Source organism: Monodon monoceros, unplaced genomic scaffold (genome assembly GCF_005190385.1).
Source record: "Monodon monoceros isolate NGI ecotype Baffin Bay Population unplaced genomic scaffold, NGI_Narwhal_1 Super_Scaffold_13, whole genome shotgun sequence".
In the NCBI taxonomy this organism is placed as follows: Eukaryota; Metazoa; Chordata; class Mammalia; order Artiodactyla; family Monodontidae; genus Monodon; species Monodon monoceros.
This window is the reverse complement of record NW_021703769.1, coordinates 50,791,939-50,810,081: the sequence shown is the minus strand read 5'-3', so window position 1 is coordinate 50,810,081 and position 18,143 is coordinate 50,791,939. Positions and strand designations below refer to the sequence as shown.

General features: G+C 55.7%; 2 protein-coding genes across 2 annotated transcripts; one reads left to right on the top strand and one right to left on the bottom strand.

The window, feature by feature from the left end:
- Positions 1–9,582: 9,582 nt before the first annotated feature.
- PKMYT1 (protein kinase, membrane associated tyrosine/threonine 1) lies at positions 9,583–14,456 on the top strand. Its single transcript, XM_029222260.1, has 7 exons — positions 9,583–10,420; positions 11,311–11,804; positions 12,507–12,613; positions 12,747–12,919; positions 13,005–13,162; positions 14,064–14,162; positions 14,246–14,456. The coding sequence occupies exons 1-7, from the start codon at positions 10,070–10,072 to the stop codon at positions 14,355–14,357; spliced, it is 1,494 nt and encodes a 497-aa protein (XP_029078093.1). The 5' UTR covers positions 9,583–10,069; the 3' UTR covers positions 14,358–14,456.
- A 769-nt stretch (positions 14,457–15,225) lies between these two features.
- Positions 15,226–17,887, bottom strand: PAQR4 (progestin and adipoQ receptor family member 4). The gene is made up of 3 exons (XM_029222261.1): positions 17,493–17,887; positions 15,903–16,124; positions 15,226–15,718 (listed from the first exon to the last, which is right to left on the bottom strand). The coding sequence occupies exons 1-3, from the start codon at positions 17,656–17,658 to the stop codon at positions 15,285–15,287; spliced, it is 822 nt and encodes a 273-aa protein (XP_029078094.1). The 5' UTR covers positions 17,659–17,887; the 3' UTR covers positions 15,226–15,284.
- Between the last annotated feature and the right edge of the window lie 256 nt (positions 17,888–18,143).

Genomic DNA, 18,143 nt, shown 5'->3' with positions numbered 1-18,143 from the left:
GGGCTTCCCTGGTGGCGCAGTGGTTGAGAGTCCGCCTGCCGATGCAGGGGACGCAGGTTCTTGCCCTGGTCTGGGAAGATCCCACATGCCGCGGAGCGGCTGGGCCCGTGAGCCATGGCCGCTGAGCCTGTGCGTCCGGAGCCTGTGCTCCGCAGCGGGAGAGGCCACAACAGTGAGAGGCCCGCGTACCGCAAAAAACCAAAAACCAAAAAACAAAACAAAAAAAACCTATGCCAGGGACTTCCCTGGTGGTCCAGTTGTTAAAACTCAGCACTTTCACAGCCTGTGGGCCTGGGTTCAATCCCTGGTTGGGGAACTAAGATCCTACAAGCCGTGCAGCGTGGCCAAAAGCAACAAACAAAACTTATGCCATTGCAAAGTGTGCACAAGACAGAAACATACAGTATAATAAGTACCTATAAAGCACCTATGCAGCCAGCACAGAGGTCAAGAAATAGAACACAGCCAGCTCCCCAGAAGTGTCCATCACAATCGCTTCTTTCCTGTTAGGGTAGCCATGTTTGCACGTGTGGCCGTCTTTTCCTTGTCTTTCTTTCTTTCTTGTTAATTTATTTATTTATTTATTTATTTTTGGCTGCATTGGGTCTTCGTTGTTGCTCGTGGGCTTCCTCTAGTTGTGGAGAGCAGGGGCTACTCTTTGTTGTGGTCCGCGGGCTTCTCATTGCGGTGGCTTCTCTTGTTGCGGAGCACGGGCTTTAGAAGCGTGGGCTTCAGTAGTTGTGGCTCACATGTTCTAGAGCGCAGGCTCAGTAGTTGTGGCACACGGGCTTAGTTGCTCCACGGCATGTGGGATCTTTCCGGACCAGGGCTCGAACCTGTGTCCCCAGCATTGGCAGGAGGATTCTTAACCACTGCGCCACCAGGGAAGTCCCTTGCCTTTCTAAAGTCACATTATTCCAATTTTGTGGCCCCATCCCTGGTGAGTGGTGAATGCGGTCTTGGTGGGCCCTCGGTGCTATTTCTGTGACAGGTCACACGGGGGCGCGCTGTTCAAGCTGGCTATCACCTGTATGTGCGGCCAGGACCCGGGGAGTCCAGAGCCTGGGCAGGGGTTGGGGGGCTTCCTCCTGGACCGAGCCTCTGCCAAGTGCTCTGGTCTCAAACCTGTGACCCCCCCAGGTGGGTGCAGAGGTCCTGGGTCTGAGTCTCCTCCAGGGGCCTCCTTTAGGTCCAGGCAGGTGCTTTAAAAACTGCAAAACACTATATGAACGAGGGAGTGTTACTATTATTATCAAACAGTAAGTTCCTACTGTGTGCTTGACCCTGTCCTTTATTCACATGCACTTTCTCATTTAGTGCTCATACACCCCAAGGAGGAATGAACTATTATTATTATCCTCATTTTACAAATGTGGAAACAGGCCCAGAGACATAAAGCAACTTGCCCATGATTGCACAGCTTCTGTGTGGCAGAGTTGGGTTAGAGCCTTAAATTCCCTGACTCCATGGTCGATGCTCTTACCTGCTATCTGTACTTAACTTTATATTAAAGCATGTTTGTGAACTTAAAAATTATTATTTTAAAATTTATTTATTATTTGTTTTTGGCTGTGTTGGGTCTTTGTTGCTGCACACAGGCTTTCTCTAGTTGCGGCGAGCGGGGGCTACTCTTCGTTGCAGTGCACGGACTCTAGGCGCGTGGGCTTCAGTAGTTGCGGCACACAGGCTCAGTAGTTGTGGCTCATGGGCTCTAGGGCTCAGGCTCAGTAGTTGTGGCGCATGGGCTTAGCTGCTCCGCGGCATGTGGGATCTTCCCAGACCAGGGCTCAAACCCGTGTCCTCTGCATTGGCAGGCGGATTCTTAACCACTGCGCCACTAGGGAAGTCCCTAAAAAATTATTTTTTAAGTCATTGTGAATTAGACGTTCGGACCTGAGCCCAGGACTCCCGGAGATGGGGCTGGCAGAGGGGCTGGCAGCTGGAGAGGGGCCTGCCTGCTCCTGGGGTCTCCTGGGGACAAGCCTGGGGTCTTTAACAAGGATTCAGCCTGAGTGACAGGGGCTGGCCCGTGGCTACCAGATATGCTAATGCAAAGAAGGGCACATGGAGGGGGTGCTGCAGCCCCCAGAAAAGCTCTGGGTCTTGGGCCTAACCCAGGATTCCAGGCCCTCCAGCGCTGGTCCATGCAGTGGAGAGTGTTCCCTGAAGGTATAAGCACCACAGTGAACTGGGAGCCCTGCAGTCCATGACCTTTCAGAGACTTGGGGAGACAGAAGATCAACAAATAAACTGATAGACGACAGAATTTAAGATAGAGATAAATGCTATATGAAAATAAGGTGGGGGGCTGCCCTGGTGACGCAGCAGTTAAGAATCTGCCTGCCAATGCAGGGAACACGGGTTCCAGCCCTGGTCCGGGAAGATCCCACATGCTGTGGAGCAACTAAGCCCATGCGCCACAACTACTGAGCCTGTGTGCCACAACTACTGTAGCCCACGCACCTAGAGCCTGTGCTCTGCAACAAGAGAAGCCATGGCAGTGAGAAGCCCGAGCAAGGAAGAGTAGCCCCTGCTCGCTGCAACTAGAGAAAGCTCACGCGCAGCAACAAAGGCCCAGTGCGCCAAAAATACATAAATAAATAAAATTTTTAAAAAAAAGAAGAAAAGAAGGTGGGAAAGGAGATGTGATGAGATGGGGAGCTTTCTAGGGAGGGTGGCCTGGAAGAGTGACTCCCCTTGATCCTGTTAAACATAAAAAGTCCCCTCCGATGGAGGAAGAAGCAACCCCCCTGCTAAGAAATTTAAGGGGATCATGCTATTTGAACCTCCAGCTCGGTGAAGGAAGCATAATCAGCTCCACTTTTACAGGAGAGGAGACTAGTCCGAAGCTCAGAAAGGCCCAGGGCCTTCCCAAGGTCGTTCAGCCAGGAAGGGGCTGAGGGAGGTTTGAGCTGTGCTTAAGTCTCAAATCCAAAGAATGGGAATGGCTGCCTCGGAGGTGGCCGAGGCCTGGAGACAGGGAGGCTTCCTGGAAGAGGCAGAATTTTCTGGTTCACGAAGCCGCGCGTTCCGCAGGTGGAGGGTGTGTGTGTGTTTGTGTGTGTGTGTGTGTGTGTGTGTGTGATCCCCACCGCATCCCCAGTACGGTGCAAGGCAGGCATGAGGAGGGAGCACTGAGCCCAGGGCATTCCACCTCGCCGGGACCCCGGAGGCGGCAGCGACTTCCTGTGCAGCCCCAAGTGACCGCCTCTTGGGGCTACACCTCCGGGGCGAAACGCAGTGACCATTCCCTTTATAGATGCGAAAACTAAGGCAGCCCAGCGAGGGCCGTGGGTGCCGGCACCTGGGTCTGGAGGTCGGTCGACGTCCGGAGGTCGTTCGGGGTCCTGGGAACCAGGTGGGAGTACCCAAGAGCAGGCTCAGACCCAGCGTGGCACCTCAGCCTCTAGGCGGCACCGCGTATCCACACCCGACCTGGGCCAGCACAGAGAAAGTTTCGCGCCTGCGCAGTGAGAGCGCTCGGCCGCGGAGCCGGCGGGGCGGGGTCGGAGGCGCGCACGCAGGGACGTTGGGGCGGAGCCCCAGCAGGCTGTGCGCCTCTGACAGGCTGCACCGGGGGTAAGAGGCGTTCCTGGGCGGGGCCTCGAGGCCGGTTTGGAATTTTTGGCGCGAGCCGTGTCCGCGCGCGTTCACGGGCCGTTCCCCCTCCGGAGAGTCCTCCCGCCCTGGCTTGCGGAGCGGTGGGCCGAAGACCCCGGACCGCTCCGAGGGCTCCTGTGCCCTCCGCCGACCCGGAATCTGGGACCTTGCTGAGCTGCGTCCCGCCCTCCCGCCCCAGGTGAGCTCATACCCGACCCTGAAGGTTCTCGGGCGGGATCGCCCTCTCCTCCCTTCTACCTCCCTCGCGAGCAACTCCTTGCCCCCTGACAGTCCTTCCCCGGATCTGCCTCACCCCCAACCCCTCCCGCCTCCTTCCTCACCTCTCCGACAGCCCCAGCCCTCCCTGGGCCAGCCCTGCCGCGGGCGGCTCCGCCCACTTCCCCTCTAGCGGCTCCTGCCCCTAGACAGTCCTTGCCCTCCTCCTTTCCCGGCCTCCCTCTTTTTCTGGGAGCCCCCTTCCACAGCGACTGCTCCCCCTTTACTCGTCCCTCCCCAGGAAAAGCCCCACCGACCTTCCATCTACAGCCCCTCCCCCGTGACAGCTGGTCTGCTCAACTTTATTCGCCAGGGTTTCCTCACGCCCACGGAGGTGAATCAGCTGTGGCCCTGACCAGGAGGAACTCACAGTCTAGTGCGATAGACCGTGGTCAGCAGATGTGTCCTGCCCAGTGAGAGGGTGAGGCCCCTGAAAGCTGCAGAGCTCATCCCGGCCTTGCTTCTGCTCAGGGCCACCCTGGATTCACCGGGAGCCCCTGCTTCTCCTCCCTCCCCATCCCACCCCCAAAGCTGTTTGGCCATGCCAATGGTGCTAGAACGTAAGTGACATTGGGATGATCTCAGAATTGGTTTAAGATGCAGGTGCCCAATGTCCCTGAATGTGATATGGCTGGGCCCGGAGGCTCTACTTCTAACCAACACCCTAGGGGTTCCTGACACCCTGGTCCCTCACTTTGAGAAACTCTGGGATGGGATTCCTGAGATGCATAGAGGCAGAGGGAGGGTACCCACAGGCTGTAGGGTGAGTCTTCCCATGCAGGCCCCTGTGGGGTCCCTCCCCTCATGCCTCACTTTCCTAGGCACTGGAGAGTACCCTTCAGATGACTGCTCCCTCCAGTTTCAGTCACTGACTCACCCCCTGCTAAGTATGGAATCTTTTGATACACTGTGGCTCCTCTCAAAATTGGACTTCTCTCCTTTTTTCCTCTTGTTATTCTTTCAATTATAACATTATAGCAACACAGTAGCCCTCTTTGCTCCAATACAAAAGTCACTTACACCCGTGGGACCACTGTATTTTGTGTGTTCTTTCAATTACTACTCAGAGCGTTATTTATTATATATTATTTACTATATAACAGTTACTGAGGGATCTGCATGCCAGACACTAGACTAAGGCTTCCATGAAGTTAGCATTACAGGTCCATAAACCCCTGAGGCCAGGTGTGTTTCAGAATTCAAAATGTCTCCCATTTTAGAAAGCTAATAGGGTATGTGTAACATTTATATGTAACACCATCCATTCATGGGCCTGGGACATCATTTCATAATCAAACACATTAATATTTCTGTCAAGAAATATATGATTATTTTACACTTAGAGGGAAGAATAGGCCAGGTCAGATTTTTCTGCTAAGTGAGGTTTGCATGTAGATATCCAGTTGTCCCAGCACCATTTGTTGAGAAGACTGTTTTATTTCTCAATTGTTTTGGCACCCTTGTCAAAATCAATTGACTATAAATGTGAGGGTTTATTTCTGAACTCTCAGTTCTATTCTATTGATCTGCATGTCTATCCTTATGTGAGTACCACACTGTTTTGATTACTGTAGCTTTGTAGTAAGTTTTTTTTAATTAATTCATTTATTTATTTTTATTCATTTATTTTTGGCTTTGTTGGGTCTTCATTGCTGTGTGCGGGCTTTCTCTAGTTGCGACAGGGGGGCTACTCTTCATTGTGGTGCGCAGGCTTCTCACTGCAGTGGATTCTGTTGTTGCGGAGCGTGGGCTCTAGGCGCACAGGTTTCAGTAGTTGTGGCACGTGGGCTCCAGAGCACAGGCTCAGTAGTTGTGGTGCACGGGCTTAGTTACTCTGCGGCATGTGGGATCTTCCCGGACCAGGGATCGAACCCGTGTCCCCTGCATTGGTAGGCGGATTCTTAACCACTGCGCCACCAGGGGAGTCCCGCTTTGCAGTAAGTTTTAAAATGGGGAAGTGTGAGTCCTCCGACTTTGTTTTGATTGTTTTGACTCTTTTGGGTCCTGTTAATTTCCATATGATTTTTAGGATCAGTTTGCCAATTTCTGTAAAGAAGCTACCTGGGATTCTGATAGTGATTGTGCTGAGTCTGTAGATCAATTTGGAGAGTATTATCATTTTATTTATATTGTCTTTGGATCTATGAACATATAATGCCTTTCCATTTATTTAGATCATCTTTAATTTCTTAAAGAAGTTGGGGGAAGAAAGAAAAGCAAGTGTATATGTATAATTTTTTTACATTGACCTTCTTTTTTACCATTTCTGGTTCTCTTCATTTGTTCCTGTGGGTTTGAGTTACCATCTGGTGTCATTTTCCAGTCCAATATAATTTTGTTCCCACACACTTAAATCTTTGTGCTGTTATTTGCAAGTATATTACATTTCTATATATTATATGCCCAACAATACAGTTACATACATAGTTTTATACAGTTGCTTTTTAAATCAGTTAAAAGAAGAAAGGAGAAAAATATGCGTTTATACTGTCTTTTATATTACATAATTACCTTTACTGGTGCTCTTTCTTTTTTTCATGTATGTTTGAATTACTGTTTGGGATCACATGGTTTCAGCTTGAAGAACTTCCTTTAGTTTTCCTTGTAAAGCAGGTCTGCTAGCAATGCATTCTTTCTGTTTTTGTTTATCTGGGAATATCTCTTTTTTGCCTTTATTTATTTTATTTATTTATTTTTTTGCAGTATGCGGGCCTCTCACTGCTGTGGCCTCTCCTGTTGTGGAGCACAGGCTCCGGACACGCAGGCTCAGGGGCCATGGCTCACGGGCCCAGCCGCTCCACGGCACGTGGGATCTTCCCAGACCAGGGCACGAACCCGCGTCCCGTGCATCGGCAGGCAGACTCTCAACCACTGCGCCACCAGGGAAGCCCTGTTTTTTGCATTTATTTTTGAAAGATAGTTTCATTGGATATAGGATTCTTGGTTGACAAATTTTCCCCCTAGTGCTTGAATATGTCATCCCACTTCCTTCTGGCCTCCATTGTTTCTTTTGAGAAGTTAACAGTTAATCTTATGGGGGGGGGTTGTCAGTGATGAGTCATTTTCTCTTGCTCCTCTCAAGATTTTCCCCTTGTTTTTGGTTTTCAGCAGTTTTAATATGGTGTGTCTGTGTGTGGATCTCTGCATTTATCCTACTTGAAGTTCATTGAGCTTCTTGGCTATGTTAATATTTTTAAAATCACATTTGGGAAGTTTTAATCCATACTTTTCCAGCTCCTTCTCTTCTCTCCTCTGGTGTACCCATCATGCATATGTTGATTCACTTAATGCTGTCCTAACATTTCTCTGAGATTTGGTTCCCTTTTCTTTGTCTGTATTTCAGATTGCATAATTTCTATCAAACTATCTTCAAGTTCACTGATTATTTTTTCTGCCAGTTCAAATCTATTGTTGAACCCCTCCAGTGAATTTTTTCATTTCAGTGACATTGTACTTTTCAACTATGCATTTGGTTCTTTTATAATTTCTATCTCATTATTGATATTCTCTATTTAATGAGATGTTGTCATTGTGTTTCCTTTACTTCTTCAAGTGTGGTTTCCTTTGGTTCTTTGTACATATTTATAGTCGCTACTGTGAAGTCTGTCTGTTAAATCTGACATCTGGTCTCTCTTACAGGGAGTTTTTGCTGTATGTTTTTTTCCTGTGTATGGGTCACACTCTCCTGCGTCTTTGCATATCTTGTAATTTTTCTTTGACATTTGAGATAATATGTTGTAGCAACTGTGAATATTGGTTCCTCACCCTACCCCTGGGGGCTTGGGATTGTTTTTGCTTGTTTAGTGACTGGCTGGACCACTGTAGTGATGTCTCTTTCCTAAACAATGTGAAGCCTTTGACTTTGCTCCTCAGAGAGCCCAGCCTTGGGCATGTGCACAGTCACCCTGGGACACTAGTGGTTTTAGGGGGGCTCTATTTGTCTTCTCCCTGATCATACCCAGCTGTCAGGCCCCACCAATTGCTGGATGATTGCTCTGTTGTTTTTGACAATGCCCTGGAACATCAATTGCTCCATAGACTGATCCAGTCAAATTTGGGCTTTAAAGGGGTAGCTTTTGTTTTTTTTTTGGCTGTGTTGGGTCTTTGTTGCTGCGTGTGGGCTTTCTCTAGCTGCGGTGAGCGGGGGCTACACTTCGTTGCGGTGCTTGGGCTTCTCATTGCCGTGGCTTCTCTCGTTGTGGAGCACAGGCTCTAGGTGCATGGGCTTCAGTAGTTGTGGTGCATGTGGGATCTTCCCCGGACTAGGGCTCGAACCCATGTCCCCTGTATTGGCAGGCAGATTCTTAACCACTGTGCCACCAGGGAAGTCCCTAAAGGGGTAGCTTTGGAGTTCAGTGTTTAAGGTTTGTTCTAACCTCAGGAAGCCTCTTCTTAGCTGTCTCTTTCCCCAGTTCTCTCTGGTAAACTAGTTGTCCTGTGGTTCACTTGTAGTGCAAATGGAGGTATTGGCCTCCTCCTAATTGCTTAGTACCAAAACCTCCACTGATTTTGAGAGGGCCTTTAAGCTTGAACTTCTCATACTCTACTTCTAATCAAGTCACATTTTTGCACGAGAGCTTTGGAGCTCTCTGTTTCACGACCTGCCTCTCCCCGGGCAGAATCTCCTGAGCCACAGCTCTGGAGCTGGGGACAGGGACAGTGGTGGTTGTCTCTCTGAGTAGGGGCTGGTGAAACGAGGAAGCCCCCAGCCTCTCTGCTACACTCAGCTGAAATTTAGCCTCTGCTACATGGAGCTGGAAGCGAAATCCCACTAACTGAGTTTTAGCACCTTAACTACGAAAAAGGAAGCAAGAAAGAAATTTGAAATTCAGACTTTCTTCTTTTTTTTTTTTTTTTTTGCGGTACGCGGGCCTCTCACTGTTGTGGCCTCTCCCATTGCGGAGCACAGGCTCCGGACGTGCAGTCTCAGCGGCCATGGCTCATAGGCCTAGCCGCTCCACGTCATGTGGGATCTTCCCGGACTGGGGCACAAACTCGTGTCCCCTGCATCGTCAGGCGGACTCTCAACCACTGCGCCACCAGGGAAGCCCTTTTTTTTTTTTTTTTCAATATATAAATTTATTTATTTATTTATTTTTGGCTGCATTGGGTCTTCGTTGCTGCACGTGGGCTTTCTTTAGTTGCGTCGAGCGGGGGCTACTCTTCATTGCAGTGCACAGGCTTCTCATTGAGGTGGCTTCTCTTGTGGAGCACGGGCTCTAGGTGCGCAGGCTTCAATAGTTGTGGCACATGGGCTTAGTTGCTCCGCAGCATGCGGGATCTTCCCAGACCAGGGATCGAACCCATATCCCTTGCATTGGCAGGTGGATTTTTAAGCACTGTGCCACCAGGGAAGCCCTAGACTTTCTTTTTTCCTTTGGAATTGGAGATAAAGGATAGCAGACCTGTGTTAATATTTCTACCTTACAGTCTTGGAAGAGGTTGGATTTTTTTTTTTTTTGGTTGCACCAGGTCTTAGTTGTGGCCAGCAGGCTCCTTAGTTGTGGAATGCAAACTCTTAGTTGCGGCATGCAAACTCTTAGTTGCGGCATGCATGTGGGATCTAGTTCCCTGACCAGTGATTGAACCCGGGCCCTCTGCGTTGGGAGTGCGGAATCTTAACCATTGTGCCACCAGGGAAGTCCCTGGATTTTTTCTTTTTAAGTTTTAATTTTTATTTATTTAGTTTTTTGGCCATGTTTTATTTATTTGTTTGTTTGTTTGTTTGCCATGCCACCCTGCTTGCGGTATGTTAGTTCCCCAACCAGGGATTGAATCCTGGGTCATGGCAGTGAAAGTGCCGAGTCCTAACCACAGGACCGCCAGGGAATTCCCCAAGGTGGGATATTTTAGGGCCAAACAAGGCAGAGATGTGCACACAGGTATGGTCTGGCTCCAGGACATGCCTTGGTTTAACCTCTGCTGGACTGTGGGAGCCTCCAGGACACGACCCTGTGGTTTTCAGTCTATGTGTCTCTAACCCCCAAGGTGCAGGTGACCACCTGCAGGCGTGCATACATTTGTATACCTTTTCCCATCAGGTGCTTGTTGTGCCCACCGCCTCCATGCCTAAAGCAGAGTGTGTGTGTGTGGTATAGACTCGGCTCTCTTCTGCAGCCTCTTTGGGGCCATAGGACCAGGTGCTGTTTTGAGTGACACACTGTCCTGAACTCTGGGGGCTCCTGTGCTGGACATGCCTGTGCCCGAAGAGGGCACCCCGCCACCCCTGAGTGGCACCCCCGTCCCGGTCCCAGCCTACTTCCGCCATGCAGAACCTGGCTTCTCCCTCAAGAGGTCTCGGGGTCTCAGTCGGAGCCTCCCACCCCGGCCCCCTGCCAAGGGCAGCATCCCCATCAGCCGCCTCTTCCCTCCTCGGACCCCAGGCTGGCACCAGCCCCAGCCCCGGCGGGTGTCGTTCCAAGGCCGAGCCTCCGAGCCCCTGCAGAGCCCCGGGTATGACCCGAGCCGGCCGGAGTCCTTCTTCCAGCAGAGTTTCCACAGGCTCGGCCGCCTGGGCCACGGCTCTTATGGAGAGGTCTTCAAGGTGAGTCAGTGACAGCTCCCCAGGCCTGTCTGGGGTAACCCCCTGCCGCCTCGCCACCCCGGCTGGGATGGGACAGTGTCCTGGGAAGCCTGTTCCCCTCCTTTCCCCTGACGGCCCACCTCTTGGGCTGGCAGGCTCCCCTCAGTGCTGGACTTGGCCGCTTTCTCATAACCCCACATGCAGGCCCCTCTGAGGCCCCCTCAGTACACACTCTCCCCTTGTCCAGAGCCTGGCACGCCTTGCGATGGCTCCCACCTGCCACCTCCTCCTGCCTGGTGCCAGCCGTGTGGGGGTCTTGGCAAGCTCCACAAGGCCCCGGAGCCAGGCCACCCCCCGCCCCCAGTGCAGTGCCCACCCCACCTCCCTCCTGCCGCAAGCACTCAGGCGACACCTCCATGCCACCTTTTGTTTCTTAAAATATATTTTCCAATCATGTATATTTCCTCTAAAATGGTAGTTTTCCTTACACAAGTACTACATGAAGACAATTTTGTTAAAAAGTACAGAGGCCCCTAGGTCAGGGGAAACCACGGTGATTCTCAGGTGGGCGTTCTTCCTTCCAGACTTTTCTCTGTACTTCTCTGGAATTGACCAGATAGAAACAAACCCATCTCATATGCCGCATGGCAGACCACACTGCCTGTGCTGTTCTGTAGGCAGCTTTTTTACTTAACGCATTCTCCTGGGCCTGTACTTAGAGGTCTGCCCTGTCTCTTCTTTCGCTGGGTCTCCAGCAAACCAGCACCTGGGGTGGAGGTTTGTCCAGCTTTGCTCTTGCACACGTGGGGGTCACTCTAAGGTAGCTGCCATGCCATACCTTCCGCACACGTGAAATCTTAACAGAATCATCTGGGTTGTCCTCCTGAGTGGTTGTTCCCCCTCGCTTCCAGGTGCGCTCCAAGGAAGACGGCCGGCTCTATGCCGTGAAGCGCTGCATGTCACCTTTCCGGGGCCCCAAAGACCGGGCCCGCAAGTTGGCCGAGGTCGGCGGCCATGAGAAGGTGGGGCAGCACCCGTGCTGCGTGCGGCTGGAGCAAGCCTGGGAGGAGGGCGGCATCCTATACCTGCAGACAGAGCTGTGTGGGCCCAGCCTACAGCAGCACTGTGAGGCCTGGGGCGCCAGCCTGCCCGAGGCCCAGGTCTGGGGCTACCTGCGGGACATCCTGCTGGCCCTGGCCCACCTGCACAGCCAAGGCCTGGTCCACCTTGACGTCAAGCCCTCCAATATCTTCCTGGGGCCCCGGGACCGCTGCAAGCTGGGTGACTTTGGGCTGCTGGTGGAGCTGGGTGCATCCGGAGCTAGCGAGGCCCAGGAGGGAGACCCTCGCTACATGGCCCCCGAGCTGCTTCAAGGCGCTTATGGGACAGCGGCAGATGTGTTCAGGTAGGGCTCGACGTGGGAGGCTCTTCCTGGTGTGCGGGGGAGTGGTCAGCAGAGGGTCACCATCCTAGCCCAAAGTCAGGAAGACTTGCTGGGAGATGCTTCCCCAAGGGGTTGGGGGTCCCGCCCTCTAGTTGAGAGGGGTCTGGAGAGTTAAGCTAATCAGAGAACCCTCTGGAGCCACTTTACCTGATTCACTTGTCTCTTCACTCATCTCACCACACCTCCAAGGGAGGGACTATTATTACTCCATTCACAGGGGAATTGGGCACAGCAGGTTAAGGGACTTTCCCCCAGTCCACAGTGAGCAGGTGGTGAGGCTGGGCCTGGACCAGGCGCTGGGTTCCAAGGTCCATGCTGGTCACCACTGCTCTGCTTCTGACAGTCGCATCCAGTCACATCAACAGGATGATGAGAACATCACTGTTAACAACAGCGACCAGAGTACCAGTCCTGTGGGAGCGGGGTGGGGGGGTAGGTGGTGTGTGAGCTACGCTGGGCCCGGGGTCTGTGCTCCATGATATAGTCCCCATCATCAGCTCTGCCGAGACCTTCTTAGGGCCCCCAGCCCCTCCTTCCCCACCTCCCTGGCTCATGGTGGAAGATAGCATCCCTTTCCTACCCTTCTTCTTGGGGGTAGCCTGGGGCTCTGGGTTCTGTGTCTCGAGGTCAACCCTGCCCCTCTTCTGTCCCTGTCCCTCCCAGCCTGGGTCTCACCATCCTGGAGGTGGCGTGCAACATGGAGCTGCCCCATGGTGGGGAGGGCTGGCAGCAGCTGCGCCAGGGCTACCTGCCCCCTGAGTTCACTGCTGGTGAGTGGGAGGAGAGGATTGGAGGGGATGCACTGCCATAGGGAGGGCAGGCTCTCATGGGGGGTGGCTGGTGGCAAGGGACTGCCAGGCTCAAGGCCCCATCACCCCTGATGTGGCCCTGCCCCGGGGACAGGCCTGTCTTCTGAGCTGCATTCGGTCCTCACCATGATGCTGGAACCTGACCCCAAGCTGCGGGCCACAGCCGAGGCCCTGCTGGCCCTGCCCATGCTCAGGCAGCCGCGGCCCTGGACCGTCCTGTGGTACATGGCTGCCGAGGGCCTCAGTCGAGGGTGGGCCCTGTGGCAGGTAAGCCAGGGAAGGTGATGGGCGGCCCTGCTCTGTTCCTTGGCCCAGGGTCTACCTAGCCTCCCTCGGCCCCCTGTCCCCACAGGCCCTGCTTTCCCTGCTATGCTGGCTCTGGCACGGGTTGGCACACCCTGCCAGCTGGCTGCAGCCCCTGGGTCCGCCGGCCACCCCACCTGGCTCGCCGCCCTGCAGCCTCCTCCTGGACAGCAGCCTTGCCAGCAACTGGGATGACGACAGCATAGGGTGGGTGAGGACTCTGGGCAGGCGGCTGGGAGTTGGGGGAGACGGGCCGTCAGCATGGCCAAACCCCATGCCCAAGGCCCAGGCCCCAGGCCCATGGGAATTAGTAGTGAACCGGCATCCCTCCCACAAACCTGGCCCCCATCATACGCCGGGAAGGAAACCAAGGCTGGTGGGGCTGCGGCCTGGCCTAGTTTGAATGCAGTTGTTTCTTCTAATCTCAGTGTGTGGACCAGGGGCCGTACGGAGCAGGGCAAACTGGCAACCTCACAGTGAGGGTGCTGCCATGCTGGGGAGCAGCACAGGGGCCACAGCACCTGCTGGGAAAGGCAGGCGGTGCAGCCCCCACCCCCCAGAGGCTGCCAGTACCCAAGGGCAAGGTATTATCCTTCCTCTTAGGGCGCAAAACCCCCAGAGCCTGGTGAGCTCCCGCCCTGGGAGGAATTCCTTAGTCCCACGTGCCTGGTGGCCAAGTGAGAGGCTGTAATTAAGAAACTACTGCAAAGGAAACCACAAGCTCAGGGCAGACAGTTCTCAGAAGGAATCACGCCATTAACCCCTTCCTTACGAGAATGTCACCCCATTGCCATGGGGGCGCTTTATAGCAGGCAAAGTGCCAGATGAGCTTCAGTTACCACAAGGTCATTTCAAAGTCAGCTCAGTCAGAGCCCATGTGTTCTGAAAAGGGACAGAGGTGGCATTTGAGTGTGGTCAGGTAGACTTTAGAAGTTGTCAGAGTGTTCTTTCAATGTCCACCAATGCCCATTGTCCGAGAATGGCACCTGCCTGTGTCAGGCAGGAGCTCGGAGCCCGCACAGGGTCAGGATTGGTGTTGCTGCTCCCACCCAGCCGTGGCCTCCTCCCTTCCCCTCAACACCCTGCTTGTCTTGCCTACCCCCCGCAGGCCCTCGCTCTCTCCAGAGGCCATCCTGGCCAGGGCTGCCGGGAGCACCTCCACCCCCTGCAGTGGCTCCCCTGCCTCCCGGGGCAGGTACACGCTGAGGTGAGCGGGCCCAGGGTCCCAGGGGGTGGGAGGGGGCAGCTTTTGGATCCTGAGAGTCATTTCTCTTTCTTCTCTCCCCCTAGGGATTCTCTGGACCTAAGTGACATTGACTCAGAGCCTCCACAGGGCACCTTCCCCGCTTTTGAGCCTCGGAACCTCCTCAGCCTGTTTGAGGACTCACTGGGCCCAACCTGAGCCCACGGGCCCAGGCTCGGCACTTTTAACCTCTTAGCCCCTTCCCTCCATCCTCCTGGAGGCCGGGGTCTGTCTGGAAACTCCAGTGGTCCCTTCTGCCTGGCCGTGTCTAATAAAAGGTATTTGAATCTTGGGAGTACCCAAGCTTGCTTGCATGGCAACACGGCGCTTACTGACGTTGCCCAGGGTCTGAGGCCCCTGCGACAGCCCAAGGTTGAGCTCTGCTGCAAGGCCCCAAGCCCCAGGCTGGCAGATTGGAGCTGGGAGTCACCCACTGTGTGGAGCAAAGATTTCCTGAGCAGGCATGTCCCTGCTGGGCAGGTCAAGCTTTCAGAGCACTCAAGGTGGAGGGTGCCCTCAGTCCAGTGGGGCTTGGGTCCAGGGCCATTCAGCTCTTTATATCTCTGTGCCAGTTGCTTGGAAAAAGCAGCAGCCACCACCCTCCTGCCCCTAGGTCCTGGGATAAGAGGCTAGTCCTGTTGTCCAGACCCCTCATTCCACAGTCTCTGGACAGCAGGGAGAACGGGCTGCTGGGAGGGCCAGCATGCAGGGTGGACAGACAGAGGGCAGGAGGCTGGGCTAGGCAGCTGTGAGGTGCCTTATGTGAGGGTCAGGGTGGGTGATGGCTCTGGGCTGGCAGGATCCCAACTGTCCCTTTGGCCCAAACCTCACAGGTCACAGAGGGTAAAAACAGGCCCAGAGAAGGGAAGGTTTCCTTTCAGCCTATAAGTCCCGTGGAAGAAGGCAGGAAGGGGAAATGGAGATCCAACGTGTGAGTAAAAGAGGCTAGTCCACAGGGAAGAATGGATGAACAGATGAGGGCTCCCCGCTAGGAAGTCCCATTTGCTGGAAGCATCCAGGGAGCCAGCATGGTGCTGTTGGCCCTAGAAGACTGTGAGCAGGCCGGCATGGCGGGCGGGAGGTGGCTCAGTCCAGGGGGCAGATGTGCCGGGCGGCCCAGAGCAGGTCAGGCACGACGCCAGCGTGCAGCTGGAGGATGGAGCCCACGCTGAGCAGGTGCATGATCTGGTGTGAGTTACCCCAGTAGTCGAAGCGGCCCGGTCCCCAGCGCTCTGGCAGGCGGGCCACGTTCACCAGCCCCCCAAGCAGTGCCAGTGCATCCATGCGCAGGTAGCAGCGCAGGGAGCCTGGAGCCCCAGAGCCCAGCCCCACTCCCCGGGCCCCAAACATCAGGAGGCGGGCGCCAGCCTGCCAGCCAAAAGCGCGGAGCCGGCTACTGGTGGAGGGGGCGGTGAGGGCCCGCCAGCCTGCCACACCCGACAGCACGGTGTAGGCCACCAGGGCAGCTGGGCGCAGCCAGGGCCTGCAGGCCAGGGTGCAGTGGATGATGGGCAGGGCCCCTGCACAGAGGAGAGAGGCAGGAGAGGGCACATCAGTCTGGGGATCCACCTGCCCTTGTCCCTTTTCTTTTTCCTTCCAGTTTCCCTGATACCTGCCCTTTCTATCTCAGGCTCATGTGAGTGTACCCAACCCCCAGCTCCCATCCTTCAAGCCCTCCGCCCCCCACCCCATCCCTTGGCTCACCGAGGGTGTTGACGAGGCAGACCCCACACATATCCAGGGCAAGGAGCCGAGTGTACACAGGGCTGCCCCCTTTGTGGCACATGAAGAGGTGATAGAGCACAGAGCCTGCAGGGGGTGCCAGGCAGGCTACACAGTGTGTGCCCCACAGCCAGCCATCCTTGCCCAGCTGACCCCAGGGCAAGGTCATGGGCAGCAGCACCAGGAAGCCCAGCAGGGCCAGCCCTGGGGGAGGGAGACAGTTTTCCATCAGACAGCTTCAGCAGTGAGGACAAGTCATGTCCTCAATGAGGCCACAGGCTAGAGGGATGGGAGCAAGACAGGTCCTGACAAGGCTGTTGGCCAACTCTTGGCCGGCCCTGGACGGAGGCAGGCTCTGGGCTTTCAGTAACTTTATTTAGCAGAGCTCACAATAGTTCTGGGAAGGGGAGACCATTATTCCCACTTTATAGGTGAGGAAACTGAGTAACCTTCCCCAGGGGACCCCAGCAAGTAAGCAATGAAGCAGCACAGAGCCCTGGGCAGTCTGACTCCCAAGCTGGTCTCACCCTTGCAGCCACCACACCACTTCCCAGGAAAGCAGGGGGCCCCCACTCCCCAATCTGGCCTAGGTATATCAGCAGAAGCCAGAGGGGGCATGATCCCAAGGTGAGTTCTGAATCCGACATGTAGGCAATGACAACAGATCCCAGGGCCACTTATCTTGCTCCTGCCAATCCCTATGTCCTCTCCTCTCCAGAAGGGACCAGACAGATGGAGGCTGTGGGCCTTTTTGTCCACCAGAGCAGGTGAGGCCAGGCAGGGCAGGGGGCTGAAAGAACCCTGTTCCATCTTCTACCCAGGCACCTTTTCAGGGAGTTCCAGTCCTCCCAGTCCAGGCCTTCAGAACCATTCCTACCACTTCCTGCAGGCACTTTGGCATTGCCCTCACATGGGTCAAAGGTCAGCACTGGCAGGCTGTGGCCGCTGACTGCCCACTGTTGGCAGGGTCTAGCCAGGCCACAGTCCCCCTGGGGGCAGGTACCAAGGCTGGTCCCAGCGCACTCAGGGCCCCTCTATCCACCCGGGTAGGCCAAGGACGGGCAGGGCTGTGTCAGCACAGTTCCGCGGGGCCGCGGAGGAGGGGCCCGGGGCGGGGTCGGAGGGGGGGAGGAGCCGCCACCAGGCGGAGCCCGGCGGCTGGGCTGCTATGGGCGGGCGGGGGCGGCAAGGCGGCCGGGGCCTAGCTTCTCCTCCTGGGCCCCTCCTCGCCAAAGTCAACACTCATCTCCGGGACGGGTGCTGGCGGTAGAGGGTGCCAGGGCGCAGGGATTTCGAAGCGGCCGGAAACCAGATTCCTTATTCCCAGGGCTCAGAGGGATTAAGCGGATTCGGTCTCCGACTCTGCTTCCCTCGCCTGCCCCGGGGGCCCCGCCGGGGGAGCAGAAGCGGGCAGCGACGATCGGCACAATGGCAGCTATGTCACCACGGCTCCTGGCCGTGCCAGGGCCGGGGCAGCCCAGGACCTGGGCGCTGGGGCTCTCCTCGGCCTTCGGGCCCCCGGCCCGGCGCGGGCAGGGCTGCCGCGGATGGGGGATGCGGGGCGCGGCTCACCGTGCGTGTAGATGTTGCCCAGCTCGTTGTGCATGTAGAAGAGGCTACGCAGGCAGCCCGAGCCGCTGCTGGCCGGCCGGTAGCCGGTGAGCACGAACTTGTTGAACTGCAGGTGCGGCGGCGAGCTGGCCCAGTCCAGCAGGCGCGGCCCGGCCAGGAACGCCATGGCCCGGCCGGGCGAAGTCGGTCCGCGCTCCTCTTGCCCCCGGGTCTCCTCAGCGGGCCAACAGCACCCAGAGCCTCATCCCTGCGCCCGCCCACCTCCCAGTGCTCGGTCCGCGCACGCGCTGGCCCGGGGGGTCCCGGCCCGTGCCCCGCTGCGCACGCGCGGGCCCCGCGACCCCCACGCCTGGGCGGAGGCCGGGGACGCACAGGAATCCGGAGCGCAGTGCGGCTGGCAGGCGCTGTGCAGGGACAGCTCGCGGCGGCTGCTGTGGCGGCGGCAGCGGCCAGTAGTAGTCTCTGGGCTGCCGGGAGGACGGGCGCGGCCGGACGCGGGAGGGGACGCCAGGCTCCGCCCCAGCTGCTCGCCCCCGCCATCCCGCCAGGGTTTCGCGCTCTGGGCTCCTGACGTCGCGGCTGCGAGGGCCAATGGGCGCGGCCGACTGGGAGGTTCCTCCCGGCAGCCGCCCAGACCTTCAGCGTCTTAGC

Bases quoted from the DNA above. Each gene is read 5' to 3' on its own strand.
- PKMYT1 (XM_029222260.1), top strand. From the start codon at position 10,070: ATGCCTGTGCCCGAAGAGGGCACCCCGCCACCCCTGAGTGGCACCCCC. The intron at 13,163-14,063 runs GTGGGTGAGGAC...TACCCCCCGCAG, and splicing joins TGGGATGACGACAGCATAGG to GCCCTCGCTCTCTCCAGAGG. The intron at 14,163-14,245 runs GTGAGCGGGCCC...CTCTCCCCCTAG, and splicing joins CGGGGCAGGTACACGCTGAG to GGATTCTCTGGACCTAAGTG.
- PAQR4 (XM_029222261.1), bottom strand. From the start codon at position 17,658: ATGGCGTTCCTGGCCGGGCCGCGCCTGCTGGACTGGGCCAGCTCGCCG. The intron at 16,125-17,492 runs GTGAGCCGCGCC...TCCCTCCCCCAG, and splicing joins GGGCAACATCTACACGCACG to GGCTGGCCCTGCTGGGCTTC. The intron at 15,719-15,902 runs GTGAGCCAAGGG...TCCTCTGTGCAG, and splicing joins CTGCCTCGTCAACACCCTCG to GGGCCCTGCCCATCATCCAC.